The 14,100-nt window shown below is 49.0% G+C and overlaps 1 protein-coding gene across 3 annotated transcripts in view; it reads left to right on the top strand.

The window, feature by feature from the left end:
• The window catches only part of CRMP1 (collapsin response mediator protein 1), a 105,186-nt gene that overhangs the window by 19,480 nt on the left and 71,606 nt on the right, over positions 1–14,100 (top strand). Inside the window, exon 1 of one of the 3 annotated variants that reach the window (XM_068277057.1) lies at positions 9,576–9,811. The exons of the other annotated variants lie outside the window; for them this stretch is intronic. Within the exon in view, the coding sequence (XP_068133158.1) occupies positions 9,773–9,811 (39 nt within the window). The 5' untranslated portion in view covers positions 9,576–9,772. Of the gene's footprint in view, positions 1–9,575; positions 9,812–14,100 lie in introns of those variants that run through there. 3 annotated transcript variants of the gene reach the window in all.

Genomic DNA, 14,100 nt, shown 5'->3' with positions numbered 1-14,100 from the left:
CAGTTTGCTGCTTGTGAACCTAATTGCATTGTGGGAAATACCAGCTTTTGCCAACTGCCAAGCAAGCAGTATCTCCCTCTGTGGATAGAATTGTCAGCAAACGAACATTCTGTACAGATCACCTGGCAGGACTAAAGATGTCACCACTAGTGATGAATTTCAGAATGTAAATCAGGGAGAGGAAAGATTGTACAATGGGCTACACTGACTAAATGATCTAGAAATGAATATTGTAAAAAAATTAGCAATTTTATTCATTATGTTATTTTCACTACAGTTCCTCTTTAAAGCTGGATACCGTGGCTCCCCCAAGAGCAAAATTTAAAGAGACCTCCACTCAAAACTCACAGATAGCTAGCGGCTAACAGAACATCCCAAAATAAAAGAGATTGTTGGTGCCACATATCCAACAGGCATGTGGGTTAGGCTCCTCTGCCGGCGTAAAGGCCAATCTCCTAGAGAGAGAGAGTGGCCACACTAAATGTATCTAGCCACCAACATACACGGCTATAAAAACTAATTGAGGCTTTGGCTTCAGAATCACGTTGCATTTCACTGAAGCACTTCAGAGATCTTCACAGTTCACTCCACGGTGTTCACACTCTCCTGGATCCATGCAGAAGCCACTAGGCAGGACAGAGGCCACCAGGCAGGACAAAGGCCTCCAGAAAGGACAGCGGTCACAAGGCAGGACAGAGACCACCAGGCAGGACAGAGGCCACCAGGCAGGACAGAGGCCACCAGGCAGGACAGAGGCTACTAGGCAGGACAGAGGCTACCAGGCAGGACAGAGGCTACCAGGCAGGACAGAGGCTACCAGGCAGGACAGAGACTATCAGTCAGGACTGAGGTCACAAGGTCAGAATCCACCAGTGAGGACAGAGGGCACCAGGTGAAAGACCACCAGGCAGGGCAGAGGTCACCAGGCAGGACAAAGGCCACCATTCAGGAGGGAGGCTACCCGGCAGGACAGAGGCCACATGGAAGAACAGAGGGCACTAGGACAAAGACTACCAGGCAGGACAGAGACCACCAGGCAAGATAGAGGCTACAAAACAGGACAGAGGCCAAATGGCAAGATAGAGGCCACAAAGCAGGACAGAGGGCACCAGGACAAAGGCCACCAGGCAGGGGAGCGGTCACCAGACAGAACAAAGGCCACCAGGCAGAGCAGAGGCCACCAGGCAGGACAGAGGCCATTATGCACACAGAGTGGGGTATAGTACTGTATTAGCTAGGGCTATTTTTAACATTGGGTCTCAAGCAACCAGAAAGCACACTTATCCAGCATCAGCCGATCCCTGTCCATGCCGGATAACTGAGACTCTACTGTATTTATATTTTACTTAGAAAACTAAAGGTTTTTTTTAAATAAATAATGTATAGATAGTTAATATGTGTTTCTGTTAGAGATTGTTGATTTTCATTTTATGAGTTTGTAAATTGGGTCATGCATACTATGTACAAATACTGATTACAGCCTTTGCTCACACTTTAAGCCCCTGTTTTTTAGAACAGTACCTCCACAAGGGAGAATGCTGATCTCTCTTGTAGTAAATCCAGCAGCCTGCTGGTAATCTGGCCTTACTCCTGCTGCTGGCATGGTGTGCCAAATATTACTGCTATTCGACTGTAGCAGTATTTTTGAGTATGATACTCATCTAGCAGTGTAAGATATACTATTACAGCATTTGGACACTATGGGCTTGATTCACAAAAGAGTGCTAACTGTTAGCACGGCCGGTTTTGCGTGAATTTTCGCATTTGCGTGCGATCACGAATTTTCACGCACAATTAACCGTTTTAGCACGCAAACGCGTTTTCGGGTGAAAATTTGCATTTGCATACGAAACCGTTCAATTGCGAGCAAAAATTCGCGATTGCGCGCAAGCGCGAAAATGTGCGCGAAAACGCCCGTGCTAACAGTTAGCACTCTTTTGTGAATCAAGCCCTATATGTACATATTGGCAGTCAATCGTCTCAAAATCTCTGTCCCTTTCCAAGAATATCTCATTCACTATTTACGTTGTTATACATTATTCTTTAAGCATAAGATCCTCTTAGTCTTCTTTCATCTTTTTCAGCCTATGTTGGTGTATTGCCCGTTTCCATCCTATCTGGAATATTCACTTTTACAGTGCTATTCTTGCTATGCAGATGGATTAAGTCAGGGGTGTCCAAACTTTTTAGGCCGAGGGCCATATCACCGTTCTTGAGAGTGCTGCTGCTAAGGGACGAACTAGCGACGGTAAACACATTTTTAGCTGATTGCCATTAGGTACTCTATGCCTGTGACATATTGTCAAATAATACATTTCCACAGGAAATAACCCATATACCGTGTGCAGTTAGCATGTTCCTTTCAGTAAGCAGGCATAGGGCTGCTTGTACAGTAGCAGCTGCTAATCAGTGGCTGCTAGTGCTGCTGCATTAGTGGTGGCTGCTAATCAGTGGTTGTTACTGCTGCAGGCACAGTAGTGGCTGCTAATCAGTGGCTGTTATTGCTGCTGGCATAGTGGTGGCGGCTAATCAGTGGCTGTTACTGCTGCTGGCATAGTGACAGTTGCTACTCAGTGGCTGTTACTGCTGCTGCCATAATGGTGGCTGCTAATCAGTGGCTGTTACTGCTGTGGCCATAATGGTGGCTGCTAATCAGTGGTTGTTACTGCTGCAGGCACAGTGGTGGCTGCTAATCAGTTGCTGTTAATGCTGCTGGCATAGTGGTGGCTGCTAATCAGTGGCTGTTACTGCTGCTGGCACAGTGGCGGCTGCTAATCAGTGGCCGTTACTGCTGCTGCCATAGTGGTGGCTGCTAATCAGTGGCTGTTACTGCTGCTGCCATAGTGGTGGCTGCTAATCAGTGGCTGTTACTGCTGCTGGCACAGTGGTGGCTGCTAATAAGTGGCTGTTACTGCTGCTGGCATAGGGGCAGTGGCTAATCCAGTGCTGGGCAAACTATGTCCCCTGGGCCATATCCAGCCCGCGTGCACTGTGAATATACTGGCACGTCCTGACGGTGTTTCACATGACGTCCTGTTGCCATGGAGGCGCAACGCTGGAATTGGCGAGTTTTAACCCATTCTTATGCCCGCTCACGACTCTGCAGGGAGGGAAGAGAGAAAGTATTTTAGGAATGCAGCCCGTTGTCCGCAGCATGGGGCCTGAGCTGCTTAACTTTTGCCCAGGCCTGGGCTACTATTGCTAAAGCAGTGACTGATAACCTACAGATGACTTTACAAGGTGGCCCCTGCATGTGGCACCACAGCTATGGCCTATGGACTGCATGGAATTAACTGCACATGGTATTAGGGCTGACACAGTGGCGGCTGCTAATCAGTGGCTGTTATCAGTGGGCCTTGGAGCCAAAATTTAAAGATATTTTTTGCTCTAGCTATAGTTAGCATAGTTTGAGCTCGGCTCAGTCCATCCACCTGTACGGCTCCCGATCTCCTTCCCGCCCAATGCATGTATAGCGCCCACCACCCCATCACCCTGAAGCACCCATAGCACCCTGATATCAGTTTTTCACCTCCTCCTGGGGCCCCTGAGGTGGGGAAGAGCCCCTTGTCCATGGAGCCCCTTGGCCGACCCTCCCCCCTGGGGCCTCCCCATAACAAGAACCACATAGCTCAGGGTGCGAAATCCCACACCGTAGGGGCTCCGCATTCTGGCTATCCTAGTCTGCATGGGGGACAAGGGGTTAAAAAGGCTCGAGGAGAGGGACCATTTTTTTATATTTCCCACACTCTGAACATATATATAAAAAATAAAAATAAATACATTTACATACAGTACAGTACATGTTAATACATTATCTATCATTTTACCGCAATGACTCTTACTTTTTTCCTCTAACTTTAACATCTATTTTCTCAAAAATTACCGTATTTTTCGGACTATAAGACGCTCCGGACTATAAGACGCACCTAGGTTTAGAAGGCATAAATCAGGGGAAAAAAAAATACTAAACCTGGTGCATTTATTGTGCAGGGGCATCTTATAGACCTTTCTCCCAAAACTGTCTCTATCTAAACTACACTGCAAAGCTACACTAATCTCTGCTGCCCTCAAAACCTACACTAAGCTACAAATGCCCCCACTGCCTACATTAAGCTACAAATGCCCCCACTGCCTACACTAAGCTCCAATACACCCACTGCCTACACTAAGCAACAATACCCCCATTGCCTATACTGAGCTCCAATACACCCACTGCCTACACTAAGCAACAATACCCCCATTGCCTATACTGAGCTCCAATACACCCACTGCCTACACTAAGCAACAATACCCCCATTGCCTATACTGAGCTCCAATACACCCACTGCCTACACTAAGCAACAATACCCCCATTGCCTATACTGAGCTCCAATACATCCACTGCCTACACTAAGCTACAAATGCATATCTCATACTTACCGATCCTAGGGGAGAGGTTGGAGGTACTGGGCTACTGCAGATAGGGATGGCATCCTGGGTCCTGTTCAGAGTGGCAGGGCTGTGCTGTGAAATGGTCATGCTGTGCAGGGACATTGGTGCAAAGGATGAGACAGGCTGCTGCATGAGCCGGAGTCACGTGGGCAGCTCCAGCTGATGGCCCACGTGACTCAGCTACGATGTTCCTGGGTCCAGGCAGTGGCAGTGAAGTCATTATCGGTGGTGGCCTGAGAGGCAGCTCCTGTATCCTGGCAGCGGGCGATGATGTCAGCATCCGGGCATCAGTGGGCGACACGAGAGACAGGATCCGGAGACACACGTGGGCATCCCAGTCGCTGATGTTCTTGTATCCTGGCAGCGGCGCTGATGTCAGCATTGGGGCAGCAGCGGTAATGTCAGCATCGGTGGGGACACGAGAGACAGGATCCGGAGACACGTGGGCATCCCAGCCGCTGATGTTCCTGTATCCTGGCAGCGGCGGTGATGTCAGCATCGGTGGGCGACACGAGAGACAGGATCTGGAGACACACGTGGGCAGCCCAGCTGCCGATATTCCTGGGTCTGGGCAGCGGCGGTGAAGTCAGTTTCAGTGGGGGGCGGCATGAGAGTCCAGGCGGCGGCGCTAGTGAAGATGGGACACAGGAGCCAGGCTGCTGCAGGACCTGCAGTCACGTGGGCAGCCCCAGCTGATGGCTCACGTGACTCAGCTGCGATGTTAGCGGCGGTGAAGGCAAAACATCAGCGGCATGGATCCAGAGCCCTTGCAAGGTCAGAGCTACTTATGAACTATCCAGGGAGCAAGAGTACAGTTGTAAGCTGTATGGAGGAGAGCCAGAGTGCACAAGGAAGCAGGATGCAGGACATGGAGCCCGCAGCTGGATAGGTGAGAGCTGCCGGTACGTCCTGCACCTGCTTGTGGGGGACATCCGATCATACATTCGGACTATAAGACGCACTGACTTCCCCCCCCCCCCCCCACTTTTGGGGCAGAAAAAGTGCGTCTTATAGTCCGAAAAATACGGTATAAGGTCTTTTTTTTTTAATTCTCTTGTTCCCACTGTCCTCCTTAACATACCCTGCAAATGTATTGTTTCTGGCACGATCGGGGGCTTTGCTATTAACCACTAAAGCCGGCGGCCGTTCGCCTGCCGTTTAAGTCTATGGAGCATTTGCGGTAAATTCGCAATTTGAATTTTGCTACATCACTAGTGGCTGATAACCTACAGAGGAACAAAGGAGGAGGCAGAGCACAAGGCGGCCCCTGCACGTGGCACCAGAGCTATAGTCTGCGGGTCACATGGACTTAACAACTGTAGAGAGGTTTGGGGGCACCAGAAAAGGCAGAATTTGGCCCCTGGGCTGGACTTTGGACATACATGCCATAGACCAACATGTTTGTAGGACAATGCTCCCTCCTTTAGACTAACAAAGGTAATTATGAATATTATAATAGAGAAGGGAATCCTTTAAAGAGGAACTGTAACGTGAAAACGTCCCCTGGGGGGTACTCACCTCGGGTGGGGGAAGCCTCAGGATCCTAATGAGGCTTCCCACGCCGTCCTCCGTCCCTCTGGGGTCTCGCTGCAGCCCTCTGTACAGCGGTGACGTCATTATTTACCTTTCCGGCTCCAGCGCAGGCGATCTGCTGGCTGTCGGCTCCTGCGCAGTAGAGCGGACCCGACTGAGATCGGGTATTTCCGTCTACTTCGGAGCCGACAGCAGCCACAGCGCCCCCGCTGGAACCTGCAAAGGTAAATATTGAAGTCACAGTCTGGTCTGTCGCCGGCTGTTCGGAGGGCTGCAGCGAGACCCCCGTGGGACAGAGGACGGCGTGGGAAGCCTCATTAGGATCCCGAGGCTTCCCCCACCCGAGATGAGTACCCCCCAGGGGCGTTTTTTAATGGTACAGAGTCTCCTTTAAGGCATTTGTATGGAATAGATAGGTGCGCTCCCCAAGGTACATTCAATTTCCACATGAAAAATGCAGCTTTGTTGGTCTGTTGCACCTCTTCTCTTTGTTACACAGAAAAAATACCACCACTTGTTAGATATACAGAAGTTATAGAGATGTGCTGGCAGGAGGCAAAAGTTTAACACGTGGGGGAATCATCTTGTGTGAAAAGCAGGTTCTCTCAGTGGTATGGTATGTTTTTTGGGTTTTGTTTTTTTTACAATTTTTACAAATGTTCATCTTTTTCTTAGGGACATGTGTGACAGTGATGCATGAGGAGTAGTGATAATTGCTTGTGGCCCAGTCATAAGACAAATGGGGGCTTTGCTAAGATCCTGTGAGATCTGGGGCAACAGGTTAGAGTTAACTTGCAGGGCCGCAGAAAAAAATGGGTGTGGCTGTGTAGCGGGGGGGGGGGGGGGGCATGATAATGGGTGGGGCCAAATGTACATGAGCTTAGCAGTGGTGTAACTTAGACGGTGGGCCTTGCTGAAATCTGCTCAGCAAGGCAACAGTGTGTTCGTGCCCTTAGGCAGCATTTCCTTACCCAAAATAATTAAAGGCTCCCAGCAACAACAATAAAAAAAAAAGTAAAAACACAATCAAAACAGAAATATTTAGGCAGCATTTCACATGAATAAGCAAAGTGTCCCCTAAACATAACTAAGCATTGTCCTTTCACCTGGCTTGTGTTCACCTCGGCTGGCCTGGTGATGCTGTGATGGCTGGTTTCTGTCTTTTCCTCAGCTGGCTGGCCTGGCTGCTATGCTCAGCTTCACTAGTGATGCTGTGTGTGCAGCGCTGGCTGGTTTGGTGATGCTGTACTTGACGGGGGTGGCCTTGTGAAGCTGTGCTGGCTGGTGGTGACGTTGGCCTGACTGGAGGCGAAGCTGTGGCCTGACTGGCAGTGATGCTGTGGCCTAGCTGGCGGCGGCGCTGTGGTGTGCCCTATTTGCCCTAGATGCTGGGCTGGCTAGCCTGGCTTAAGGTGATGCTGGGCTGGCTGAAGGTGATGCTGGGTTGGCTGAAAGTGATGCTTGCCTGGATGGAGGTGATGCTGGCCTGGCTTTTGGGCTGGCTGAAGATGTTGCTGAGCTGGCTGGCTGGTGGTGATGCTGAGCTGGCTGGCTGGTGGTGATGCTGGGCTGGCTGGCTGGTGGTGATGCTGAGCTGGCTGGCTGGTGGTGATGCTGGGCTGGCTGGCTGGTGGTGATGCTGGGCTTTCTGGAAGCATGTGTAGTGCAGTGTTAAGGGTGTGCAGCAGCGGTCAGCGTGTTTCACTCACTGATGTGTCCCTCCACACACTTGGGCATCTCTGTCTCCCGGCTGCGCCTCCTGCTGCTCTCCTGCCTCCCTGCATGCTGGGAGAGACACAGTCTCTCAGTGCAGCGTTGTGACCTATAGGTCACAAAAGTGGGCCCTTGCGGCCCACGGGAAAGGCGGTTTTTGCCGCTGCCTGATCCGCTCAGCCCCACGGATCAGGTAGCCTACTTTTTTTTTCATCTTTTGAGCCCACCTCGGGCTCTCTTTAACACCTTGACCACTGCGCCGCACACTGGCATACAAGGGGGAGCAGAGGTGGGGCATGAAGATACAAGGGCGAGCAACAGATGCCGGCGCCGCTATTTATTCCGGGCACCATGATGGCCTGAATCAGTGTCGGACTGGGAGCTGGAAAAGCGGAGGAAATCCATTCGCTCGCCATAGGGCTGGCCGAGGCAAGAGAGGCTCCACCCACAGGGCGCAGTGTAGGAGGGGGTGCACAACCCAATCAGCTATCATTCCCCTATTGTGTTTGAAGCAGAGAAAAATATGAAAAAGGGATACATGACAGTGACAGCAAGCCAGATAACTAGAGATTAAGATGTTTGGGGGCCCTGAGGTGCCTCTTAGTCTAATTGCAATCAGTGCTGGGGTGGGAGGGATGGAGGGGCGCACTTTAGGGTGTCTCAGACTTGGATGCTGGAGGACCTTGTCCTGGCTCTGGCTGGCCAAGCAGCAGTAATCAGGTGTTGCTGCTCATAGTGAAGACTTGCTACAGGTTTCTATTGGGAGGGATAACACATGGTGTCTACTGCTTGCCCAGCAGGTGGATTTCCTCAGTTTTTCCACCTCCTAGTCCGACACTGGACACAACCAGAACCATGCATCACCCCGGTCACCTGCGTTGCAAGTGGAAACAAGTCCTCGCATTTATTTTGCACTGGGGCCCACAGTTGCTTTTGTCTGCCACTGATGGTATACGAATGTACAGTCAGTCAGGCCCAGTGCACACCGAGCGGATTTGAATGCGATCCGCCGGCCACATCCGCCTGTGAATCCGCTTGGCTAATGTATTTCAATGGGCTGTGCACACCGGCGGTTTGTAGCAAACCGCAACAGTGTCTCCTGCTGCACGTTTGCGGTTTGCTAAAAACCTCAAACCGCCGGTGTGCACCAGCCCATCCGCACTAAAAACCGCTAGCGTTTTGTGGATCTGCTAGCGGTTTTGGTGTGCACTGGGCCACAGTCTGAAAAACCTGTTACACCAGTCTTCCAGGAATAAGCCTTAAAAACCTAAACCCTATTGGCTGGTTCGCATTGGGTGCTTCACTGCGATCGCGTTTTCGTCCGTGATCGCGATTCAGCAGCCAAATCTTGTGATTTTGCCGCGATTCGCCCTTGATTCCCGTTGAATAGAACGAGAAACACAGAGCAATCGCCCCCAATACGCTGCATGCAGTGCGTTTGCGATGAATTGAAATTGCAACCGCTGCGGTATGAATATATCCATTGGGATACATTGTAGCAGCGCTTTGCTGATCGCGATCAGCAAAGCGCAGAAAAATCGCCCCGATGTGAACCAGCCCTAAGAACATTACCGATCTGTATGCAGTGTGGGCACTGCCATCTTTTTATGCAAAGCACATGACATGCTAGAAGTTTGCTATGGAGCATGCGACCGCAGATTAATATATCTGCCACCTGTGACAACCCCAGCCCTCCCCATCACCGCAGCTAGTAAGCCGACCACATGGCACATAGCAGAGCAGCTCAGCCCCTTCCTTCCTGCAGCCAGGCGGACGCCGGATCCCATTCTTTCATTGGCGGCCCTGGTTGGATGATTATAATGATAAGGCGGGATGATGAGAATAGGCGCTGCGAACGCTTCCTGGGCAGAGCCTAGCAGCGGAGGAAGCCTGGCTCTACGATGTAATGAGCCGCTGCCGCCTCTAGGAGGAGCTCTAAGCAATCTCAAGGGGAGGCTCTTCCCTGCTTCATTGCAGCCGATAAGGTGCCACATAAATATTTTTTTTTTTAAACAATTTATATTTTTTTCTGAGCAGGGAACTTCCAGCGTAATTTTTTGTTACTTGTGTTTGTATTACCGGTGCAAGATCCAGCATGTCTTACCAGGGGAAGAAGAGCATCCCGCACATCACGGTAAGCCAGGCGGAGCTGGGCAGGGATTTCAGCACCAGGAGCTGTCCTTTGTTACACTGACTGCTGCTGGCTGCTGCCTGCATGCGCTGATGGGCAGCGACCAGTGCTGAAGATGAATGACACAGCGCAGCTGGGTCACACTGGCCATGCCATCCCATTGAGGACAATAAAATGTGACAGCAGGGAAATGCAGGGCAGCCTCAGGCTGGGGGTGCAGGGGGCAGGGGGGGGGGTAAGGAGCATTATAGTCGTATCATTCTCTGTTACTTATCACACTCATGTCTCTTCTGTAGCACATCATCTATCATTGTGCCTTCACAACAACTAGAACCAGTGGTGATCATCATAGGCAGACAGACACCTTGTTTGGTCCCTTTGTATATAGAGAATCAGAGCCTGGTGGCTATCAGTGACATGCCGGGTGCACTGGGGTGGCAATAATCCAAACTGTCAGCAAAGGGCTTTATAATGGGGCCTCAGGATCTATTCTTTTTGTATGTTGATGGGTCATGTAATATGTCAAAGTGCAACGTGCACTGCCGCTGCTACATCTTTTATATTGCTTAATATATTATAAATAGGTTCAACTGTTATATTAGCAAAGTCAACAGCTTAACAAAAATAAACAGGGCAAACAGATGAGATGGTCTGCCACTGAGTACATAAGCATAATATCTAGATTTGCCTAACGAAATCAGAGGTGTACAAAAGCATTATTTAAAAAAAAAAAATCCCATAAAGTGACTCAGATATGGGCATAGACTGCAACATTAAAATCCTCAGTGATTTAACTTTTTTTCCTAAAAATCTGACCTTTCTTTTTTTTATTAGTAAATTAAATATTTGAGTTCTTCAATTCTGCTCATAAATGTTACCACTTATAGCTTTTCTGTGATGGATGGGATGGAAATGGCCTGCCAGCGCTTAGATGCTACAGTTTTAGCTGCATTATTTAAACTCATTATATTAATGAATACATTCTGAACCAAATAAGATCAAAACACAGTAAATTTCTTTATCACTGGAACTGTTTTACTTTTGTGTGCCTTTTCCTTTAGCAGATATTTCCTTTTAAAATTCCTTAGCATGGCTGCTTGCAGGAAATGTGTATTGGATTAATAGGACTTCACAGATCTTCTACAGTGCGCCGAGAATTCAATGGCACTGTGTCTTGTTATTAAATGCACCGCAGTATAAATAGTATCTCCCTTTATAGGGAAGGAACGCCAGGCGCCATGACAGAGACAACACCCCCAGATCTATTCTTGGTAACACCTCATACTGAGACATTGAATTGGGAGATCAACAGGGGCACACGCATGGCAGACTGTTGTGTGTTAAGGCTGTCCATTTAATTTACGTTACTATGAGGGCAGAGCAGGGCATATTGAGGTATTTTAATAAGGCTGATAGGATGCAGGCATTCCGTCAGACAGGAGATGAAAGGAATGCATTGCTAAGGACTCGCCTGGCTTGAGGATGATTTCTGGCTGGGCGGCTGCATTGTTCAGTTTTTGGATCATGTTAGGGAAGGGTAACATTTTACTACATTGTCTCCTCATGCAAAACAATGATATGAGTGTTATTTCTTATGTCTTTCAAAAGCGTAATAATAAACTTTTTCCAGTATAATAATAATATTTAAGCTTTCATGCCCATATTCTTTTTATAGGCTACGATAGTTAATTAATTATTATATCAATGAAATGATGCTACTACCGCATCATTGTTTGGCCATGCTGTTTTATTTAAAAGGATCAGTTGCGTAGCAATTGGGAATGCATGAGTTGCAACCACACCGTGGCCCTTGGGTCAGAGGGGGCCCCAAGGGGCTCTCCCTCAAACACAGTATTAGCTTTCTGTTGGTCCTGTGCTGTTAATAATCAATTCTTTAGATGCTTTGAATAGTATTAATCATTATCAAACTGTTCCCCATCCCCTTCTCGAACCTCTGAAACTGGATTTACCATTGGCAGGTTTTGGTGTGTTGTATCAATTGTTATGTGTAGAGCGCTTGAGGGCCCAATGTAAAACATGCCACGGGGCCCATAGCTCCTTAGCTAAGCCACTGATGAGAACTGACCCACTGACCTCAGACTTGCATCCATTCACCATTGATGTGGACAGACTGATTTTTTTATAATTGTTGCAATGAAAACGTGAGTTATTTCAAGCACTAGATTAACTGTCATCCCTTAACCTCCCTGGCAGAATTATTTCTTCCAGACTTTATTGTTTAAAAGCGCTGCAATTTTTTCACAAGCTTTTAGACCCTAAAAATCATACTGTTAGATAGATCTGTGGCTGCCCTGCACATTACACACCTTCCATGGATCCAACTCGGGATTGCCACTCTGAGCTGCAGATTTTCATCCCAAACCTGACTTGGGGTTACCGCCAAGGGTTAAAGTGCAGCAGGAAATTGAAATCAGCAATCTGATTGGTTGCCACTGGCTGCTCTGCCTCATGCCATTGCGATTCGGACGGCATTCTGCAGTTTACTACAGTACAAATCCGACACTCTATAGCTGTGCTTGGAAGGGCTATAGCAATTCAGTTGCGGCTTTGCAACAGCACAGGTACAGCATCTGATTAGGAAACGGACGCAGCAGCCCAGTGGAAATAGGCCCTTACTGTTAAGCACAAGAAGTAGAGCATTGGAGTAAATGACATGGAGTCACAGCATTAGGCAGTGCAACAGCAGTGCTGGTGTAAAGCTGCATACATGCCTGATCCCCTAGCGTGACATCACTGGGTGGCCTGTATAGACACATGTTAGCTATCTAGCTGACGTGTTCTGTTACTATGTGGGAGGGCGGAGGGACAATGGAGCCAGCGTGCATGACATCATGTGGCAGGCGGGGATTGGCCGTCGCGAAGGTGAGTTGGTCCGGTGGCGGATCGCTCGTGGGTTGGAGGTCGCCGGGGGCTGTACAAATGCCTGACTATCGGCTAAAGCGGTTGTTATCGGCTGCCATAGTCAGGGGTGTGTACAAGACGTTAAAGGGATACTGTAGGGGGGTTGGGGGAAAATGAGTTAAAGTTACCTGGGGCTTCTAATGGTCCCCCGCAGGCATCCTGTGCCCACACAGCCGCTCACCGATGCTCCGGCCCCACCTCCGGTTCACTTCTGGAATTTCTGACTTTAAAGTCTGAACACCACTGTGCCTGTGTTGCCGTGTCCTCACTCCCGCTGCTGTCACCAGGAGCATAATGCGCAGCCCAGTATGGTCCGTGCCTGCACCGTACACTCCTAGTGACATCAGGGAGAGTGAGGACACAGCAACGCAGGCGCAGTGGTTTTCAGACTTTAAAGTCAGAAATTCCAGAAGTGAACCGGAGGCGGGGCCGGAGCATCGGTGAGCGGCTGTGTGGGCACAGGATGCCTGCGGGGGACCATTAGAAGCCCCGGGTAAGTTCAACTCATTTTCCCCCGACCCCCTACAGTATCCCTTTAAGTGTGCAGACTGCTGGTAAAGAGAAGTGCATGCAAACAACAGACAGAATGAGGATTGTCAGGCAGACAAAAGTAACAAAACATTGTACGTAAATGGATTATTAATCAAGGGGTAATTTAGTATCTAAACACAGATCTCTACCACAACATTGAAAGCACAAACAGGTGAAGTGAATAATACTGAGGATCTTGTTACATTGGGGAGTATGCACTAAACTGTAGTAATGAGAATAATGAGTGTAAAGTCTTAGGCACGATGAGTAGATCCTAATAAATACATTACATGCACTTCATTCCACTCTGCTCATCATGCGTAAGACTTCTCATTAGGTGTTATGCACGTTATTCTCATTACCACACTTAAGGGAATATTCCACTGCATACTTTTTCAAAGGTAGCAAGACATCTTCCATGTCCAACTGCCCACTTGGGCTACAGCCGCCCAAGACCCAGGCCTTTGTGACCTTTCCAGAAATCCAGTCATGACTAATGCATACGGGGGGAGAAGTCTGACTTGGTCTAGTCCCACAGAAGAGCAGCGGTAGCACACATTGCTGATAAGCTTAATGCTGGCCATGGGAAAAAAGTGTCAGAACATGCAGTGCATTGCAGCTTGCTGCGTATATGGGGCTAGGTAGCAGCAGACCACGGTCTGAACAATGTCCAGTACTGAGAGTCCCTACAGTGATCACAGGAATGGCAGAGCTGGACCCTGGAGAATGAGATGATGGAGTCCAGCTCCTAGAGGCCGCAATTCACAATGTACAGGATTAAATGGATGAACCGATGCCAGACACCACGGAACACCCTTTGCTGTCCTTTGGAGTCCATG

The sequence above is a fragment of the Hyperolius riggenbachi genome, chromosome 1, assembly GCF_040937935.1.
Source record: "Hyperolius riggenbachi isolate aHypRig1 chromosome 1, aHypRig1.pri, whole genome shotgun sequence".
Taxonomy (NCBI): Eukaryota; Metazoa; Chordata; class Amphibia; order Anura; family Hyperoliidae; genus Hyperolius; species Hyperolius riggenbachi.
The sequence above is the reverse complement of the archived record's forward strand: the minus strand, read 5'-3'. Positions and strand labels throughout refer to the sequence as shown.